General features: G+C 40.4%; 1 protein-coding gene across 4 annotated transcripts in view; it reads right to left on the bottom strand.

Moving 5' to 3' along the window:
- GRAMD2B (GRAM domain containing 2B) overlaps positions 1-18,756 on the bottom strand; it is a 111,872-nt gene extending 93,116 nt beyond the window's left edge. For all 4 annotated transcript variants that reach the window (XM_044264040.1, XM_044264012.1, XM_044264045.1 and 1 more), the window contains exon 1: positions 18,520-18,756. In XM_044264040.1, the coding sequence (XP_044119975.1) occupies positions 18,520-18,644 (125 nt within the window). In that variant the 5' untranslated portion in view covers positions 18,645-18,756. The remainder of the gene's footprint in view (positions 1-18,519) is intronic.
- Between the last annotated feature and the right edge of the window lie 1,110 nt (positions 18,757-19,866).

The following is a 19,866-nucleotide window of genomic DNA, read 5'->3' as shown; positions in this document are numbered from 1 at the left end:
GTGGTCAGAAACATTGTACACCTGTTGTAGCATTTGCCTTGCTGGGGGAAGAAGGTGTTTATTCCCTGTGACCCTTACTATGAGGGAAAGGGTATAAGGAAGCTTATACGTGGATGCCCCCAGATTCCACCTGCATCTTTTTCTGTTATGACCCAGTTTACTATGTCCCTGTGGTAAATCTTAGCCTTGTGTACTCTACTGTATGCTGAGTTCTGTCAGTGTGTCTAGTGAATCTCTCAGTGTGGGCTGGTCTTGTGGGCCCCTGGCACAAACCCTTTCTTGTGGTACTTAATCTCTCACATCCTTCCCTTAACCTGGCACAGTTTCAGTGAGAAGATGAAAGGGAAATGTTTTCAAAGACTTAAATGGTGTGTGCGACTCCTAATCTCAGGATTGTGAGTTAGAGTCACATGTTGGGGGTAGAAATTACTTAAAAAATAAAATCTTAGGGTCACCTGTGGCTCAGTCAGTTAAGTGTATGACTTTTGATTTTGGCTCAGGTTGGGATCTCAGGGTGGTGAAGTCAAGCCCTATGTTGGGCTCTGGGCTCAGTGGGGATCCTGCTTGAGTTTCTCTCTTTCCCTCTCCCTCTGTCCCTCACCCAAAGTGCATATGCGCGCGTGTGCGCTCTCTTTCTCTCTGATGAATAAATCAAATAAAAAAAAACAACAACAACACAAAAACTTAAAGGGCACCTGGGTGGTTCGGTCAGTTAAGCATCTGCCTTTGGCTCAGGTCAAGCTTCCAATTAGGCTTCCTGCTCAGTGGGGAGTATGCTTCTCCCTCTCCTTCCCACTTGTGCTCTCTCTCACTATCCCTGTCCCTCTCCCTCTCTCTCTCTCTTTTGCTCAAATAAATAAATAAAATCTTTTAAAAAGTTACATGGCAAATAAAGTAAATGTTGATCTAGAATATCTAGTTTAATAAAAATGTGTCATTCCTTTTGAAATCAAGAGGCCAATTTGTCAGTCATGAACAAAGTTATTTTTATGTTTTGTACTCACAGAATGTGAGTTTTTTTAAAAAAAGAATGATTTTTAAAAATTTTTCATTAAGTTTTTTTAATCCTTTTGAGACATAATTTATATACTGTGAAATTTACTCTTGCAAACTCTCCAATTCACTGGTTCAAAGTTGTGTAACTATTACCACTAATTCCAGAACATTTTCATCACTACAAAAAGAAATCTTGTAATCATTAGTAGTCAATCTCATCGTCCTTTCTTCTAGCCCCTGGGAACTACAATTCTACTTTTATCTCTGTGGATTTGCCTATTCTGGACATTTTATTTAAATGGGATTATGTGGGTGCCTCATTCAGTTAAGTGTCTGCCTTCAGCTCAGGTCATGATCTCAGGGTCTTGGGATGGAGTCCCATGTTGGTTGTAGGGCTCTGTGTTCAACCGAAGTCTGCTTCTCCCTCAACCCCTCCCCCAGCTCATGCTCTCTCATGCTCTCTCTCTCTCTCTCTCAAAGAAATAAATAAAATCTTTTTAAAAAATGGAATCATGTAGCTTTTTGTGAGTAGTTTCTTTCATTCACATTGTGGCCTAGAATAGTACTTCATTCTTTTTTCTTTTATCCAATTAATAATCCATTCTGTAGTCAAGCTACATTATATTTATCAGTAGATGGACATTTGGGTTGTTTCCACTTGATGGCTATTATGATACCCATTTACAGGTTTTAGTGTGGGCATGAGTTGTTAATTCTATGGTTATATACCAAGGAGTGGAATTGCTGGGTCATATTGTAACTCTATGTTTAATCTGTTGAGGAACTGCTAAACTGTTTTCCAAAGTGCTCCCACCATTTTGCATTTCCACCAGCTTTGTAAAAGGGTTCCAATTCCTCTGCATGCTTTTCAAGACTTGTTGTTTTCTGTCTTTTTGAGTATAGTCATTTTGGTAAGTGTGAAGTGGTACCTCATTATGGGTTTTTTTCTCTTGTTGTTTTACTTTGTCCTTATGACTAATGTGAAGAACCATATTGCATCTTATTGGCATTTATATATCTTTGGAGAAAAAAAACTCTTCATATCCTTTGAATTTCTTTGTTTGTTTGTTTAAAGTAAGCTCCACATCCAGTGGAGCCCAATGTGGGGCTTGAACTCATGATCCTGAGATTAAGACCTGAGCTGAGATCAAGAGTCAGATGCTTAATAGATTGAGACCCCCAGGTGTCCCACCTTTGCTTAATTTTAAATGTGTAATTTTTTTCATTATTAAGTTGTAAGAAATCTGTATATATTCTGGATACTAGACGTTTATCAACTTCATGATTTGCAAATATTTTCGTTCACTCTGTGGATTGTCTTTCACTTTCTTGTGGGTGTCTTTTGTATTTAACTTTGATGAGGTCCAGTTTATTTATTATTTCTTTTGTAGCTTATGCTTTTGGTGTCACATCTAACTCCCACATCAGATGTTAAGTACCCCACTTACTTCAGAAGGTCTATATTGGGTTCACCCAATTCTGTTAGTCCACAAAGGAAGGAAATTAAAGGTTGCAAGAGTGGGAGTACAGTAAAGTAGGAAGAACATGGGATTTAGAGTCTTAAGATGGAGTCCAACTCTTACATCGTGGGAATCAAGTACTTCCTTTTTTTTTTTTTTTAACCTTGGTTCTTTATCTGGGAAATGCAGTCATAGAGTTCCTATTTCATAAGATTATTGTGAAGTCTGAGTTAGCTAATCTGTGAAAAGGGCTTAGTATATACTTGGTACAGAGGATGCATAGAATAAATGTTGCCATTTCTATGACAAGATTGTGGAATCAAGGCTGGTCCTTATTGAGAATTACCTCACAGAACTGTGGTCATCACACTGCTCTTAACCATGTATTTTTGAAAAGCTGCAAAAGTTACATAAAGCTATAGGTTTGCTTATGGTTACATAGTGTCTGGCACTGTGGAAAAACCTGAGAGGCACACAGTAGAAAGATTTTACTTCTTTTGGATTCAAGAAAAAACAATGCTTTTGCTTTTGGGGATCCAAAGAAGGGACAAAAAACGGGTATCGGCATGATTGAGTGTTTTATCACAATGTGTATTTTCTCTTATTTGTCTTTAATTAAGGACCATTGATAGAATTACAAGGAAATTAACAAAACTCCTTCCCTGTCATTCAGTTATAAGACTTTAAGAAGGATGGTTTGATATTTCCATTAAATATTTACCATGATTTATAGCATTACCTCAGAACTTACATATTAATGATCCAGTAATTTAGTGTTCACATGTACATCATGGTTTAGGGCCACAATAAAACACACTTTGTTTTATTACTGTAAACCCAGATATTGTTGCAAGTTCAAAGTCAAGTCAGCTTCTCAGTCACCTAGTCCTACAGGCTGACAAAAGAGGCAACTTCCAATAGACATGCTTATTAATTCATAGTTATATTTCCTAATGTGGACAATTTAGCAAGTATTAAAAACCCTTTTGAGGGGTGCCTGGGTGGCTCAGTGGGTTAAGCCGCTGCCTTCGGCTCAGGTCATGATCTCAGGGTCCTGGGATCGAGTCCCGCATCGGGCTCTCTGCTCGGCGGGGAGCCTGCTTCCCTCTCTCTCTCTCTGCCTGCCTCTCTGCCTACTTGTGATTTCTGTCAAATAAATAAATAAAATCTTTGAAAAAAAAAACCTTTTGAAATAAAAACAAATAATCCTATGCCATGAAACATTTAAATGACTACACAGTTTTCTGTTTTAGCTATTGTCACTAGTGGGAGAATGACAGTCAAGTAAAATGAGAAGTTTTCAGTCATTGCCCAGGGTGCTAAAGCAGTTTGTGAGACTACAGCCCAAGGTAGAAATCAGCATAAAGTATTTTATTTTTTAAAGACTTTATTTATTTATTTATTTATTTGACAGAGAGGCAGTGAGAGAGGGAACACAAGCCAGGGGAGAGCGAGAGGGAAAGCAGGCTTCCCAATGTGGGGCTGGATCCCAGGATCCTGGGATCATGACCTGAGCTGAAGGAAGATGCTTAACAGCCTGAGTCACCCAGGTGCCCCCAGCATAAAGTGTTTTTAAATAACATTTATGCAGTGCTTGGCTATGCTAGGTAGGTTTCTAGGCACTTCACAAGTAGGGCAGCTCATTCAATCCCTATGAGAACCTCATGAAGTAGAAGCTATCACTCCCTCTTTAAGAGGAGCAAAAACTGAAGTACAGACTTGTGAACCACTTCTATGAGATGGGACCCCATGTCAGTCTACTTGCTTGCTCTCTATTTCTCCTCCCTCCCTCCCTCCCTCTCTCCTTCCTTCCTTCCAGATTTTATTTCTTTATTTGAGAGAGAGTGTGTGTGCGTGCAAGTCGGGGGAGGGAGAGGGACAAGAGTGCTCTGCACTGAGCTGAGCTGATCCCCAAGTGGGGCTGGATCTCAGGACCTGAGGTCGTGACCTGAGCTGAAACCCAGAATCAGAAGCTCACTGGAGGGGCCACCCAGGCACCCTACGGAGCTGACGTTCCTAACTACTGTTCTGTGCTACTTCTCACCTCAGAGAGGAATTATTATTTGGATTTCTGGAATCTATATTTCTTTAACCCCCCCAACGTGTGGTATATAATAATATAGATAGAATATTTGATAATATTTTTCTTCTCTTTCGAGAAGGAAAATATACTACCACCTTTATCTATGTTTTATGCTAAAATTAAATTCTGCATTATATGTTATATACCCTAGTATATGTGGTTCATGAATTATATGGTTTATGTAATGTGACCATCCTGTATAAATGACAATATGAATATTCTGAAAAATAATACATGCACGTAGGGGATAAGTTGTATTTCCTTCTATTCCAGGAATCAGTCATTTTGGAAATACCCATTCATACTATAGTAATAGTTTCTTGTTAAGTTTCTTGCATAGATTTGTTAAGCTGTTAGTAGGATATTATCTCACTGATGATGATGAAACACCGATGATACCATTAGAAAATTGGTCTTGGTTGAAAAATGTGTATTTATGTTAAAAACAGCAATTGGGGCAGATTCAGTTTTGTAGGGCCTGCAGCTTATATGATATGGGGGACTTCTTGAAGAAAAAAAAACAAACAAACTGAAAATCAGGTGCGGACAGAGAATATTGAATTAGAAGAGCTTAATTCAGGTGATCAGCCCTAAAAGTTCAGCTTCATTAGCTTTGTGGTAAGTCCCCAACTTCAGATAGCAACTAAAATAAATATTAAATACCATAAGAATAAAGTAATCCCGGAAAAGGATTCTTCATGTTTTCCCCAGAAGGAGCTTATAATTAAATATCTATGTATCTATATATCTATTTCTCTATATCTATTTATCTCACTTCATTTCATTCCCCACTGTCCCTTAACTTCTCCATTGTCTGGAAAAAATCCTCTTACTGGTAGATTTCTCCATTTTGTGAGATGGAGAAAAGGAGGGGATCAGTGATTTGTTCTGGGTCCCAGAGGACTGTCAGGGCTAAGCCTGGGCTCTTTCTACTTAAACTTCCAGGGCACAAATTTGGAGAGTTAATATTCTGAGTACACACATGAAGAAGTTTTTTCTCATAGGGTCTTTACTCTTATTTTACTGGGGAAGAAATGAAGGGTGGAGAAATTTGCATCAAAGGCAAAGCCCAAACTCTCAAATTTCTGAGTAAAGAATATACTGTAACCTTATAAATCAGTAGCTCTGTTGAAAAAATGTTCCATTTTGACATCACACACCACTTGACCACTGGAACTTGTGTTTTTCTCTAGAGATAATCACACTTCTTTCCAGAAAAACTGTGATTTTGAGAAAACTCATGAATGCAGTATATTCCCTCCACCCTTACCTTATTTCCAGGTTTCTTTAAAGTCATCAGAGTATGGATTTCAACCATATGGGAAAAATGCAAGAGCCTGACAGCTCTTGCTGTCGAGTTTAGATCTTAAAGTTTTCATGGTTTCTACATCTATTCAAATATATAAACAAAAATACATGTTTTTTAGCTTTATATACTGCTACCAACTGTGTTTAGCTTGAAGTCGTTTGTAAGTTATAAAAGAATATATGAGGAAGGGGCACCTGCATGGCTCAGTCGTTAACCATCTGCCTTTGGCTCAGGTCATGATCCCAGGGTTCTGGGATTGAGCCCCGTGTCAGGCTCCCTGATCAGTGGGAAGCCTCCTTCTCCCTCTCCCACTCTCCTTGCTTGTGTTCCTACTGTCAACTGTCTCTCTCTCTTCGTCAAATAAATAAAATCTTTAAAAAAAATTTTTTTTTAAAGAATGAGGGAAAAGAAACAAATCCAAACAAACCCTTAGAGTTGACCCAGGGTTGTGTGGGTAAAGACTTCCAACTGTGTTGCTATAGTAACATTTAGCCTACTTTGTAACTATAACAGTTAACCATTCTCCAGTATTCGCCACAGTATGTACATTCTCCATACCTAATCCTCAAAACCAGTCCTCAGATGTAGGTGTTATTTTTCCATATTACAAATGAGAAAGCTGAGGTTTAGAAAGTTCAGGTAACTGGACTAAGGTGACACAGCACGTGCCAACATTGTGATCAAATACAGGCCTGTGCAAACAAACAAAAAACCCCCAAAACACAACACAAACACAGGCCTGTGCAACTGTAAGCCAGCTGTCCTTCCAGCATATACTTCCAGCATATACAGCATATACAGATTAGAAATATGTGGCAACCTTGATGTCACCCCCATAGCCCTTGTAGTGACCAGCCTCCAGGATGGCTCCAAATGATCCTTCTTTCTTGGCATTCTCACTCATGTATTGTCCCCTCCCACACCGAATACATAGGACTGACCTATTTCACCAACAAGATACTGCAAAAATGATGGTGTAGTTCAGAAACTGGGCTGTTAAAGACATTGTGTCTTTCACGGTCCTGTCTCAAGAATCACTTGCTCTGAGGAAAGCCCCAGCTGCCATGTTGTAAACAACGCTCTCTCCAGTTGGAGAGGAACTGAAGCCTCCTGTAGATACCAGCACTATCCTACCAGGTGTGGTTAGAAATGCACCCCCTAACCCCAGTCAAGCCTTTGGATAATTGCAGCCAGGGTTGATAGCTGACGGCAGCTTCACCAGAGTCCCTGAGCTAGAACCACCAAGCTCTTCACTTCCAGATTCAAAACACACAGATACTGTATGAGAAAGTAGATGCTTACGATTTTAAGAGGTGAAGATTTGATGTAACGAGCTGGGAGGCAGCTGGTAACTCATACAGCCTTTGTTGGCCATTCTTCCCCACTGTGGGGTGAGCCTCCTGGTTAAACTTCATGTTCCCCTAAATGAGTGATTTGGAGTTGGATTTGCCTTTGGATGTCGGGCAGTGTGGAATCATGCAAGGGTCAGCGGGCAGAGCCTGGATGCTGATGGTGAGGCACAGCCACAAAGGAGAAAAGAATATCTTTTGTTCTCCAGAGGTGGCACTGGAGGCAGTGACTGCTAACTTAGAGTTTGTATTAGTTGGATACAGTCCCTGACAGGGAGAGAAATAGGAATGATATATATTTTTTCTGGAGGGTGTTTTATTTTGTTTGGAACTTGGGACAAAATTCAGTTTCTGAACTTCATTTTTATGCTTTGAGGAAAGTGTATCTGTGCTCCGCATCCTTTCCTCTGATTCTCCCACCCCCTCCGTGTGCTCTAGAGACACAGGGTTCTGTCAGCCATCTGAAATGGGGGTTCTTCTCTTTCACAGAGAATAGCAAAAGGCTAATTCCTCAGTGTTAGGTTCTAGCTCTTTCTCTCTTTGCCACCCCCTCGCCTCATGCTCAGTTCACCTCTTACCTTCCATCTCTCTTTTTTTTTAAGTATTATTATTTTTATTGAGATATAATTGACAAGTACCATTGTGTAAGTTGGGAGTGTGCAACCTGTTCACCTGAGACATATCTATATTGTAATGCGATTACTGAGGTAGGGTTAGCTAACAGCTATATCACGTCACAGAATTACCATTTCTTTGTGCTGGGAACTGCGTCTCCTCTGCTATTGCTTTACGGCCTGGAGGTTGGGTTTCTGCCCTTTGGTCCCTTTACCTGTCCTCCTCTATGTAAGACACTCAAAATCCTGTCCGTGTGTGACTTCTTCTGAGGAGAGTAATTCAAGAACATAGGCCACCCCTGTTGTATTCACCGCCGGATTTCTAGTGATGTTGATTTAGTGATTTTGGAGGGAGATGTTACTCCGGGCAGAGAGAGCGAGCTTAGAGGCATGAAGTCAGGAAAGTGTGCAGCATGTGTGGGGGATCATTCCTTAAATGGAAAACCAATGTTTTGGGGCACCTGGGTGGCTCAGTGGGTTAAAGCTTCTGCCTTCGGCTCAGGTCATGGTCCCAGGGTCCTGGGATAGAGCCCTGCATCAGGCTGTCTGCTCAGCATGGAGCCTGCTTCCCTTCCTCTCTCTCTGCCTGCCTCTCTGCCTACTTGTGATCTCTGTCAAATAAATAAAATATTAAAAAAAAACGATGTTTTGTTTCATTCTTTTTTCTTTTATGCCAAGTTTAATTCAATTTTACAGTCATTTAGTTTATTTGTAAACTGAATGCAATGTGAAAATACATTAAAATCAAGTGTGCCCTTCAATTTATGGAAACAGCCATAATTATTTATTTATCTCAGCCTCTTTGGCTTCTTGTAATTCTTCCCCTCTCTTTTCCCAACTGCAAGGATAAAACATTTGGGACCATGGTATAGGCAAATGCTAGTTCAGATCTAATAATCAATCACTGTGGAACAGCGAGAAGGTCCAGAACGGGTGAGTCAGAAGGTCTGATCCATCCTTCGGCTTTGTCTCTAGCTGCCCTCCTGCACTGAGCCGGCTCCTCCCTGTGTGCTCTTACTGTGCTATGGAGCCTCAGCCTTCCTGGGGCCAGGTCAGCTGCACCCCAGCAAACACCCCAGCAGGGGCCAGGTTTACCTGTCATCTCAGGGGAGCTCCTCACTGCTCTGTCACCCACCACCCTCTGACATTTATTGTTGTCTATTTTGTCCTGGGAACTATGCTGAATGGTTGGGTTAGAAATAAGGCAGCAAAGTGAGGAAGAAAGACAAATGTAACTAGAGTAATGCAGCTTGTGATAAATGTGGTCATGTAGGTAAACAAACATAGCCGAGAAAAGGGTGTCAAGGGAGGCTTTCCAAAGACAGGGATGTTTGGTCCAGTTTCAAAGGACCACACAGAATTTACTCTGCCAGAGTGTTGTGGGCAGATCAGAATGTGCAAAGGCAAGACTCACGTGCATGAGTGGAGTGGAAGCTTCCCAGAATAAGATATAGGACTAGGGAAGCTGGCCAGGTCACAGCTGGTATTTCCCAGTGTTCAAAGGACAAGTCTGGGAGATAAATTCATGCACTGGTATGATTTCACCATTCCTGCTTCTTGCTTTATTACCCTTGTACAGGAGTGTGTTTGGAGTGAAGCTTATTCATGGCCCACTGTTCTGCCCCTGTGGGTTTATTGGAAGTAATAATAAAATAGGGCTTTGTGTTTTGTTTTGTTTCTCTCAGGAACGTCCTGACAGCCATTAGTTTTTCACATTAGGTAAGGTTTATTTTGTGGCACTAAGCATTTGAAATGTGCAGTTATTTCTAGATGTAAGTTTTGCAACATGGGGATCAGCCATACACATGCTGAGGGAAATTACAGATTGGAGAGTGAGGCTAATAATACAATCTTCCTAGTACATGCACATTGCCTGCCTTGTATAGTAGCCGGCAGGTGTGTCTGTAACCAACAGAAATTGGAGCCCCTAAAAGCAGGAGCTGGGTTGCAGCCATTTGCTTACTTTGCAAGGCTCTCTTCTTATTACAGAGTTTCTTCTCTGTGCCAGATACTATTGATGGAGAGGCAAGGATGTATTTCTAGCTTCTAAGAGTTCTAGGTGGTGAGTGAATATACCATTATTCCTCTGTAGATCTTCACTACTGCCTTATAATCACCTCGTTAGAACATTTGCTGTCCAAGCACTTTATATATTGTCTTGTTTAATAGTATTGGCTGTCTTCAGATTGTCCCCATTTTACCATCAGGGAAAGTGAGGCACTGAGGGTTTACGCCACTAGTAAGTATCCAAACCAGATATATACTAGGCAGTCCTCCTTCCAGGCAGCATTATAGAAGGGATTCCAAAGCTGTTTGTTAAATGAAATTACCCATCATACTTGTTCTTTCACCATTCCTGAAAATTATCTAAGACAAATACCCTTGTCTTTTTTGCAAATAAATTTCACCAAAACCCATAGAATCACATAGTAGGTCAATAGAGAATAGAGAATACCGGGTAGGTCTCCTTAACTTTGTTCTTTCAAAGAGAGTCACATGCTTACTTCTGAGGTTGTGAAAGTCACCCTGGGTGGGCTGAAGAAACCGAATTAAATGACTCTTGAGGATAGATTTGATTTTTTTGGAAATAGCCCACATAATTTGAAGTCACACCGGGTGAATATATTAATCAGTGAAGTTGGGTAATGCCATTCTGTTACCTCTCTGGCTGTGTGCTCATTACCTGAACTAATTTTGTTAGCTTAATTTTGCCAGACAGCCGCAGCAGAAAACGTCTTTTCCTTTTTCTGTTCTTTTCTTCAATATCTAAGCACTAGAGAGCAACTACCATAATCCATCCACCATAGCAAAAAGCCGCTAAGGTCAGTAAGGTCACATCTGTAAAAAGTTCCCACGAGTAAGACTCTGTGCAAATAGTAGAGGTTATTTCTGTGCCATTGGCTATAAAGAAGCCCTCATTCATCACTCCTGTACTTCTTGGCAGGGCTGGCCAATTTGCCCTCTTACAACTCCACATAGTTACCCATTGAGGGAACTGCTGGAACTTGCAGCTCAGGTATACTTGCCTGGCTTTGCATTAGACATGGAGGAAAGAGAGAGGGGAGAGAGAGAGAAGGAGGGAGGAGAGGAGGTAAATGAACCTGATTGATTTTTTTTTTTAAAAATCTGTTAAGATAAAAAGCTTTTAATGAAAGTAGGAACTTAAAGATAAGCTCATCCAAAATAAATATTCATGACATTTGAAAATGTCATTTAAAAAGTGAGTCAAGGCTTAATGCATAGGTTATTAATTTTTTTAATTATTTTTTAAAAACAAGTTTAGATGTCATGAAAATTTAATGAACTGGACACTGATGAGAAACATTTGTATAAACTTAGTTTTTCTATAAATATGTTCAAGATCACCCCAAATGAGAAACTTCTAACAGGTAGTCACTAAGAAGCCAGCATGCATTCCACTCACGGATTCATGCCTAGGGAATTACATCCATTCCTTCCTCAGCACTGTAAGTATAAAAGAGTAAAAATAAGATGTGGTCTATTCTATGACACATACACAAAAGCAATGGCTGTTTTTAGTATTACCTTGGGTTTGTGTCCCATAAAGACAGAAATTCTGATAAATCATGCAATTACCACCAAAGAAGAAGAAGAAAAAAAGTTTGTTGTACTTAAAATGATATTAGCTACATTATCAAGTTTATGGTCCTAACAGGAGAGAACTTCTGTTTTGTGTTGGCATTAATGAGGACAGAGTCTACCACATCTGATGACTGGAAAAATTTACCAGAAACTGGCTTCTGGTCCTATACATATCGAGTCTTGTTTCTCTTTCACTGCCTACATACTGCTGATAAACGGTACTGGGAGGACATATTCTTATCGTGATCTTATCTCTGACCCTTCATGTGTGGTGGGAATATTCCAGGAAGTCAGGTTGGCTAGTAACAACTCACACATGACAAACCACATAAACTAATTCCAGCAATCCCAAACTAAATGCATCTCCAAACAACTTCCCCTTAGCTCATAATGTCAAAAAAGCCCTTGCCCACTGGATAGGAGAGAAAATCGGAGTGAAGAGAGACAGACAGCAGTCATAATGGTAGTTGAAGTATTGTCCAAAAGCCTTACAGAAAGGTATGCCTATCTGAGGAGCTTGCTACAGACACTCCCAGGGCCTTGGAAGGGACCTGCTTAAGTGAAGCTTAAGCTTCACTGACTTTGTAAACTGTACCCCTCCTGACAGTCCATTCTGATAAGTGGTTAATAGTGGATGGGATATCAACAAATAAAAAAGGCAGCTACTTCTGAGGGGTGGAGGTAGAAGTTCGCCCCAGATGTTAGAGAAGACCTTTCTGGAGGTGCAACTTGAAAGATGAATAAGAATTTTTGAGGCAGTCAAGGGAGGGCTCCCAGCATGTTTGGAAGCCTGGTGCAAGAATAGAGCATGTGTGCTGACAGAATATTGAGTGCTTGGTATACGTAGACTGTGGGGAAGTGTCTGGCAAAGTTTGGGAAAGAAACTGCAAGTCCATTCTCTCCGGGCCAGGTTAGAGGCTGGGGAGTTCTTTTCCTTCCTGCAGGGAAAATTCTACCCTTCCTGTCAGAGATGCCTGTTGCTCTTTGAGGAGAGGCATCTCCTCATTCTAACTTCCACAGCCCCATTTCACTACATCCTAGTATACTTCATCATCTCTTTTCTTTCCAATAGTCTGCTCTTCAAGCTCCCTTGAGGCTCAGCAGAGTTCCCAGGTCCTGCCAGTGAACTTTGCCCACTAAGAATAGAGAGGTATGCCTTTCGCTGAAACACCCACACCAAGCTTAGGACACTACGACTGCTACTACTATATCCTCTTAACACAGTACTGCTTTCTTTGGCTGTTACTTGTTCATCCCTTCTCCTAGGGAGGAAAACCCATTTCCCAGAACTCAGCTCCCTCCAGATTCTAAATATAACCTTTACCTCTACAAATCCCAATGAACAGGAGCTGGCATATGGGCTCATCATGAGAATGGGTCATAATAAAATGCCTACAGTGTTCCTCTTCTTGCGGTACCAAAAAGTGCTCCTGCTCTTTCTCTGATAGCGGGGGAAGTGAGTGTGGCTAAGAAAAATCAAGGCTGTTGGGAAGAGAGAGAAAAAGGGTCAATATTTCCTCTGCCATTCACTGGTGGCAGCTGGGACAATAGATGAACAGGGACAGAATCAGTGGGGCCACTGGGTGGAGGCACGAAAGTGACTATAAGTCTACCTTGGACCTGCCATGGTCATTGTTGACTGCAGCCTGGGGTGAGCCCCAAACCAGAGCACTGAAGGAGTCTGAGGAGGCCTAGGCTGGTCCCACCATGGTCCCACCATGGTCCCACATTCCAGCATAGTGCTGCCTCATCTTTTCGGAATTTTTTTTCTTTGATCTGTCTCTTTAGGCGAGGGCAACAAACTAAAAAGCTTTTGCAAAGTAAAGAAAACCATCAATAAAATGAAAAGGCAGCCTACTGAATAGGAGAAGATATTCACAAATGATATATCAGACGAGGGGCTAACATCCAACATATACAAAGAACTCATACAAAAAAAAAAGGCAGAAAAAATCCACAAAACCCTATTAAAAATGGGCAGAGGACCTGAATAGACACTTTTCTAAAGAAGACATCCAGGTGGCCAACAGACATATGAAATGATGCTCCACATCTCTCATCGTCAGGGAAATGTAAATCAAAGCCAAAATGAGATATCACCTCATGTCTGTTAGAATGGATGGTATCGAAAAGATTAGAAATAACAAGTGTTAGCAAGGATGTGGGAAGGAGGGAACTCTTGTGCACTGTTGGTAGGGAATGTTCATTGGTGTAGCCACTATTGAAAACAGTATGGAGGTTCCTCAAAAAATTGAAAGTGAAACTACTGTAAGATCTAGCAATTCCACTCTAGGTATTTATCCAAAGAAAACACAAATGCTAATATGAAAATATGTATGCATGTCTCTGTTTATTGCAGCATTATTTACAAAAGCCAAGGTATGGAAGCAACCTAAATGTCCATTAGTAGATGAATGGATAAAGAAGATATGGCATGCACACACACACACACACACACACACACAGATACAGACACATAGAGCGGAATATTAGTTTAGCCATCAAAAAAAAAAAAAGAAAAAGAAAAAGAAATCTTGCCTTTTGTGGCAACATGGATATACCTAAGGGTATTATGATAAGTGAGACAGAGAAAAGCAAATACCATATGATTTCACTTATATGTGCATTCTAAAAAACGAAACAAAGGAAAAAAAACAGAATCAGACTTACAGAATCAGAGAACAAATTGATAGTTGCCAGAGGGGAGGGAGGTAGAGAAATGGATGAAATAGGTAAAGGGGATTAAGAGGCATAGACTTCCACGGGTGCCTGCGTGATTAGCAGTGGATTTTTTATTTTGGATCAGGTCATGATGTCAGGGTGCTGGGATTGAGCCTGTGTGGAGCCCAACGTGTGGAGTCCCACCATTGGGCTCCACGGGAACTCTGCTTTATTCTCTCTCCCTTTCCATCTGCCCCTGCATGTGTGCGTACATACACTCTCTTTCTCTAAAAATATATAAATAAATCACTGTGTCTCTCTCTGTCAAATAAATAAAAAAATCTTTAAAAAAAGTGTGTGTGTGTGTGTGTGTGTGTATGTGTGTACTTATTTATTTATTTCCAGTGGCAACAGTGGTGTCAAGTATGTAGGAATAAGTCTAAAAATCTGTAAGGTCTTTATGTAGAATATTCTAAAACTTTATCAAAGGATATTAATGAAGGCCTAAATAAATGGAGGGACATACTATGTGCATGAATAGGTATATTTAACACAATATAAGGAGAAGTAGACTTAATTTCCTCAAATTAAGTAATAGACTTAATGCAATTTCAACTAAGAATAAGTCTTCATTTGGTAAACTGATTCTAAAATTTAAATGGAAAAACAAAAGTGTCAAGAGTAGCCAGTCTTTTTTTTTTTTAAAGATTTATTTATTTTTATTTATTTGACAGAGAGAGAGAGAGAGTGAGAGAGATTGTAAGTATGCAGAAAGGCAGGCAGAGAGGAGGAAGCAGGCTCCGCTCTGAGCAAGGAGCCCAATGAAGGGCTCAATCCCAGGACCCTGAGATCATGACCTAAGCCAAAGGCAGAGGCTTAACCCACTGAGCCATATAGGTGTCCCAAGAGTAGTCAGTCATTTTTGAACTAGGTGAGGAGTTTTGTCTTACCAGACAGCAAAACTTTTATTATAAAGTTGTACTAATTAAGACAGCAATGTGTGACAGAGCAAGAAAATACACTTTTAGCAGACAATAGGTAAGAACATTCTAATGACCTCAGAGTAGGTCAAGATTTCATAAATGAGTCACAGGAAGTGCAAATCATTAAGAAAATAAGGCATTGATAAATTAAGAATAAGAACTTGGATATGACAGAGAATGTGAACAGACAAATCATATGCCGGAATAAAATATTTACACCATACATATAAGTAACAAAAAATTAGTATCTGCAATGTTTTTAAAACTATCTAAAAACAAGAAAAAGACAGTCTCCTGTCTTCCCACCTGCCTTCTGCCCCAAAGGGTCATAAATCTATAAGCAGGTATTTTATGGAAGAGGAAATGAAAATAATCAAGAAACATGTTGAAAAGATGCTCCTTTTGTATTAATAAGGGAAATGGACATTAAAACCCCATTGAGATGCCATTTCACAGCTTCTGGATTAGAAAAAATTAAAAAGTCAGACAATGTCAATTGCATAGGCAGCAGAATTATTGCAGGTAGGATCGTAAATGAGACAACACTTTGGAACACAAGTTGACATCATGAGCAGGGTTAATCGTGCCTATAAACTGTGACCCAGTAATGTGTCTGCTGGCTCCATACCTTACAGACACTCTTACACAAGGTCCTGGGGAGACATGGGCAAGATCCAGAATCGCTCACCAGAGCAGAAAGCTGGAAATCACCCAGAGAGGGGCCAGAATGCCCTTCTAAAGGGAACAACACATTGTGAGACTCCCCTATTCTAAACCACCCAGTAGTTTCCCACTGCAGTTAAGAGAGAATCCTAAACCCCTTCTCCAGTTTCATCAGATGCTTCTCTTCCCAGATTCCTCAAGACTTACGATCTTCCCTCCCTTTGGGGGCAGTATGTCCTTTCCATGGTCACTCCATGGTTGGCTCTTTACTCATCCTTGAAGACACCTGAATTATTAATTCCTTAAAGAGTCCTTCCCTTGCCACCCACCTAAGTTAGTTTTCCTTATCTGGTTCTTTTTCTCAGTCCTGTACTGTTTCCTATGATAATAAATGTTAATATAAGAATTATGTATATAGAGGTATATACATTTGTGCATTCATAATTTTTTAGCCTGTCTTTGATGTTAAACATTATAATAAGCTCTTTGAAGGCAGAGACTAGGTTTGTCTGGCTTATGATTGTACCCTTGTGCTCCATATAGCCTGGCATATGACAGTCACTCAGTAAATCTGGGTTGAATGTTTGAGTAAGAGCACTGCATAAATTGTATCCGTGCCTATCTGAAGTGGTTTGTTGATCTCAGAGTACATTTTATTGCTTCTGGTTTGGGAAATGATAATAGGATATCACATCAGCCCCATAAATTCTTAGTATTTATTGAGAAGGTAAAGGGAAGTGTTTACCTGGTCTTATTTTATACCTCAGATAATTAACCAGCATGTGCCTAAATGTTTTCATGAATTATTTGGAATGATTTACTATATAACACATTAAGTAGATTTTTCAACTACACTGAAAGTCCTTCAGTGCCCAAAGTGTTTGGAGATACACATAGTGTTTTTAGATGGGTTCCAGTACACACACACAAAAAAATCATTTCTAGATCCTAATATAGACATTTGATATTTAATATCTAATATGCAGGTAGAATAGGCGTGGGCTGTTTTGAAAGAGGCTTGACTTTAAATTGATGCAGATTTTTATTTTATTTTTATTCTATTTATTTAAGTTTATTTAAATAATATGTGTGTTCATTTGAATTATATTTTCTGTATTTTATATATTTTAAATATTTGTTTTACATTTTAATTTTGTTTTTCCTGATTAGAACTTGAGCTCTTAGAAGAGTTGGCATTATTTACAGAAGAAGTGGATTAAGCAGACAAAATGATTTGAGAAACATTCAAAATTCAGCAAATTATGGGAATAATACAGAGGTTTTACATTACATTTACACTTAATCACAGGAGTTGTCCTCTTGCTCAGACAATGAAAGTCAGATTAATTCATTTTCATGATGGATGGAAAAAACTAAGTTAACCTAAAAATAAAGGTATTTCATAACATTTTGCATAAATTCAGGCTCTATCCCCCAAACTTCTTCTTAAAATTATTTCACTTGGGGCATGTGGGTGGCTCAGTTGGTTAAGCAACTGCCTTCGGCTCAGGTCATGATTCTGGAGTCCTGGGATTGAGTCCCCAATCAGGCTCCCTGCTCAGAGGGAAGTCTGCTTCTCTCTCTGACCTCTTCCCCCTCGTGCTTTCTCTCTCTCTCTAATTCTCTCTCGCTGTCTCAAATATATGAATAAAAATAAAGTAAAATAACATAGTAAAATAAAATTAAATTATTTTACTTATTTTTGTAACCTGACATTCTGATATGCAAACACCATTAAATGAAATGGGATTTCTTTGTTTCCATTTAATTTTTAAAAGCTATAATTTTGAGGAGCACCTTTTTGTATAAATGACTTAAAATGATGAAAAAAAAACCAAAATAAATGATCAACTTTCTGGCTACGGTGTTGTGTAGAAGTAAACTTCCAGTGTGGAGGTCTTTCCTCTGGCTTTACTTGGGAGGTTCATGTGGCATAACATTAAAGTTTACATCAAAGTTGGGTAAGAAACTTTCTTTTAAAATTATTTCCACTTGGATTTGATTTCTACATTTTGTAAGATCCTAGACAATTATTAGGAGGTCATAATGAATAAAGAGTTGATAACATGGGTTTTCATTAAAAATATGTAATTATTGGGGCACGTGGGTGGCTCAGATAGTTAAGCATGATCTCAGGGTCCTGGGATCGAGCCTCGCATTGGTCTCCCTGCTAAGCAGGGAGCCTGCTGCTTCTTCTCCCTCTGCTGCTTGTGCTCTCTTACTCTCTCTCTCTCTCAAATAAAAAAATAAAAATTAAAAAAATGTAATTATCAGAGTCATGTTTATGTAGATATTAATATTTATAGCTAAAAAAGAGTGTGTTCTCAATCAGGCCAAAGCTGCTTTCAATCTGTACAATAAATAGTTGAATCCACAGTATAGCTAATACTATTCTAATAATTAATTTAGAAAGCCCCCAAATTTACTCTTTCGATAATAACACAGGTAATTCTGACACAGAAGTAAGGTTTTTTTGGCTCAACTATTTGACTTCATTTCCTATGAACGTGAAAGTGATCAAGAATTAAAGAACAGCAGAGCTGGCCAGTCACCCAGTACAAAAAATTCCTAAAGAAGGTACTCACCATTATTTTCCCTTAATAGTGGTAATAGCTGTATTTGCTCAGCAAGTCACATTCTTTGCTATGTACCCCCTTCTAACACATTGGCCCAAATGCCCAGGCTGTGCCTTCTCCTTCCCCTTGGCAGGTTGCAGCCTCCAGGGATGAGGACAGAGCTCTCCAAGGAACATGGGTCTGGTGGCTCAGGCCACCAGGGTGACCCACGGAGGTACCCACCTGAGAAACACAGAGCCGGGGCTGTCTGTGGAGCTGTGTGGGGCCTCAGAGCCTGCCTTTCTTGGGCTGCCAGGAATGTCAAACTGGAAGACCGAGTCGCTGGGAGACTGACTTTTCCTCGCCATTGTGCGCGTATTGATCACCAGGTCAGGCAAGAAGCTCAGAGGTTCATTTCTGAATCCCCCCTGTCATGGAGAAAGCTCTGCATTTTAGCTTTGCTCTCCCGCATTGCAGGAAACTTTCTTCACATGACTCCTAATCTAGCCAAAGCTGTTTATTTTTTTTCAAGTCAGTTAATGAGTAACATGGAAGTAGGACACAGAGTGGTTTTCTTCCGACCCACACTTTTCCAAAGGAAAAATAAATGTGTTTGGGAAATTGACCTGTCAGTTTACTAATCCAAACACCAAATACCTCAGGACCCTGTGGACTGAGGCAGAAGAGTCTATGAGAAGATAAAGATGTGAAAGAGGGAGGTGCAGAAACTTGCAGCATCTAAATGTTCAAAGTGGGGATACTTTTCTGGGATCCCCTGGACCTGAGAAACAGGGTGGAGAATGTGGATGCACTTTGTAAAGCCTAGGGGGTATAGCTCAGCTGCAGAGCATTCGACTGCACTTTGTAAAGCTTTTACACTTGCAGGAAATCATCAGCCAACAGGCACGCCACGGCTGGCGTTGGGCAAGGTGCATGAGAGCTTTCAGGAGGCCTGCGTGGTTCCAGTGACCTGAAGAGTTCTGGAATCCTTATGGAAGGGAGATGTACAAAGTCAAGCTCAACGTTCAGGGTGTGTGTTTTGCTGGGTTACAGGCGTCTGTGACCTCTGTCACTGCCACCGCTGCTGCCACCATGATAACAAACCGTCGCCAGGAGGTGAGGGTTCCCGCCCCATCTCTGTGGCTTTCTGGCTCTGGAACCACAGGTGATCCCAGACCTGCCGAGCTTGCTGACTGCCAGGCCTGTCTCACAGTATTGGAATGAAATCGAGGAGATTCTGCTATGTATGGTTATTTCAAACCCATTTAAGGGTGAGTTTCTTTTTGTGACCTTATTCACTCACTCCATGTTGATGCCCAAGGAAAACATCAGTGTCCGCCCACCAATGTTACTAGCAGCGGCGAAGGATCTGGTCCAAAGTAGCTGCGCATTCCCTCTCCTTGTTCCCCTTGTGTTGGGTCAGAGATGCTGGAAGACGGCTGGCTTAAGGGAAGCACTCTGCCTCTGACTGTGGAAGAGAGCAAAGTTTCCTGGGAAATCAAACCTTTAGCCTTGGCCTTGTGAGCTCTTTGCCCTAACCGGCTGATAACCAGCCAGGGACGGGTTTGTGCTGCTAATCCCAAGTGCGCT

Source organism: Neovison vison, chromosome 1 (genome assembly GCF_020171115.1).
Source record: "Neovison vison isolate M4711 chromosome 1, ASM_NN_V1, whole genome shotgun sequence".
Lineage (NCBI taxonomy): Eukaryota > Metazoa > Chordata > Mammalia > Carnivora > Mustelidae > Neogale > Neogale vison.
The sequence above is the reverse complement of the archived record's forward strand: the minus strand, read 5'-3'. Positions and strand labels throughout refer to the sequence as shown.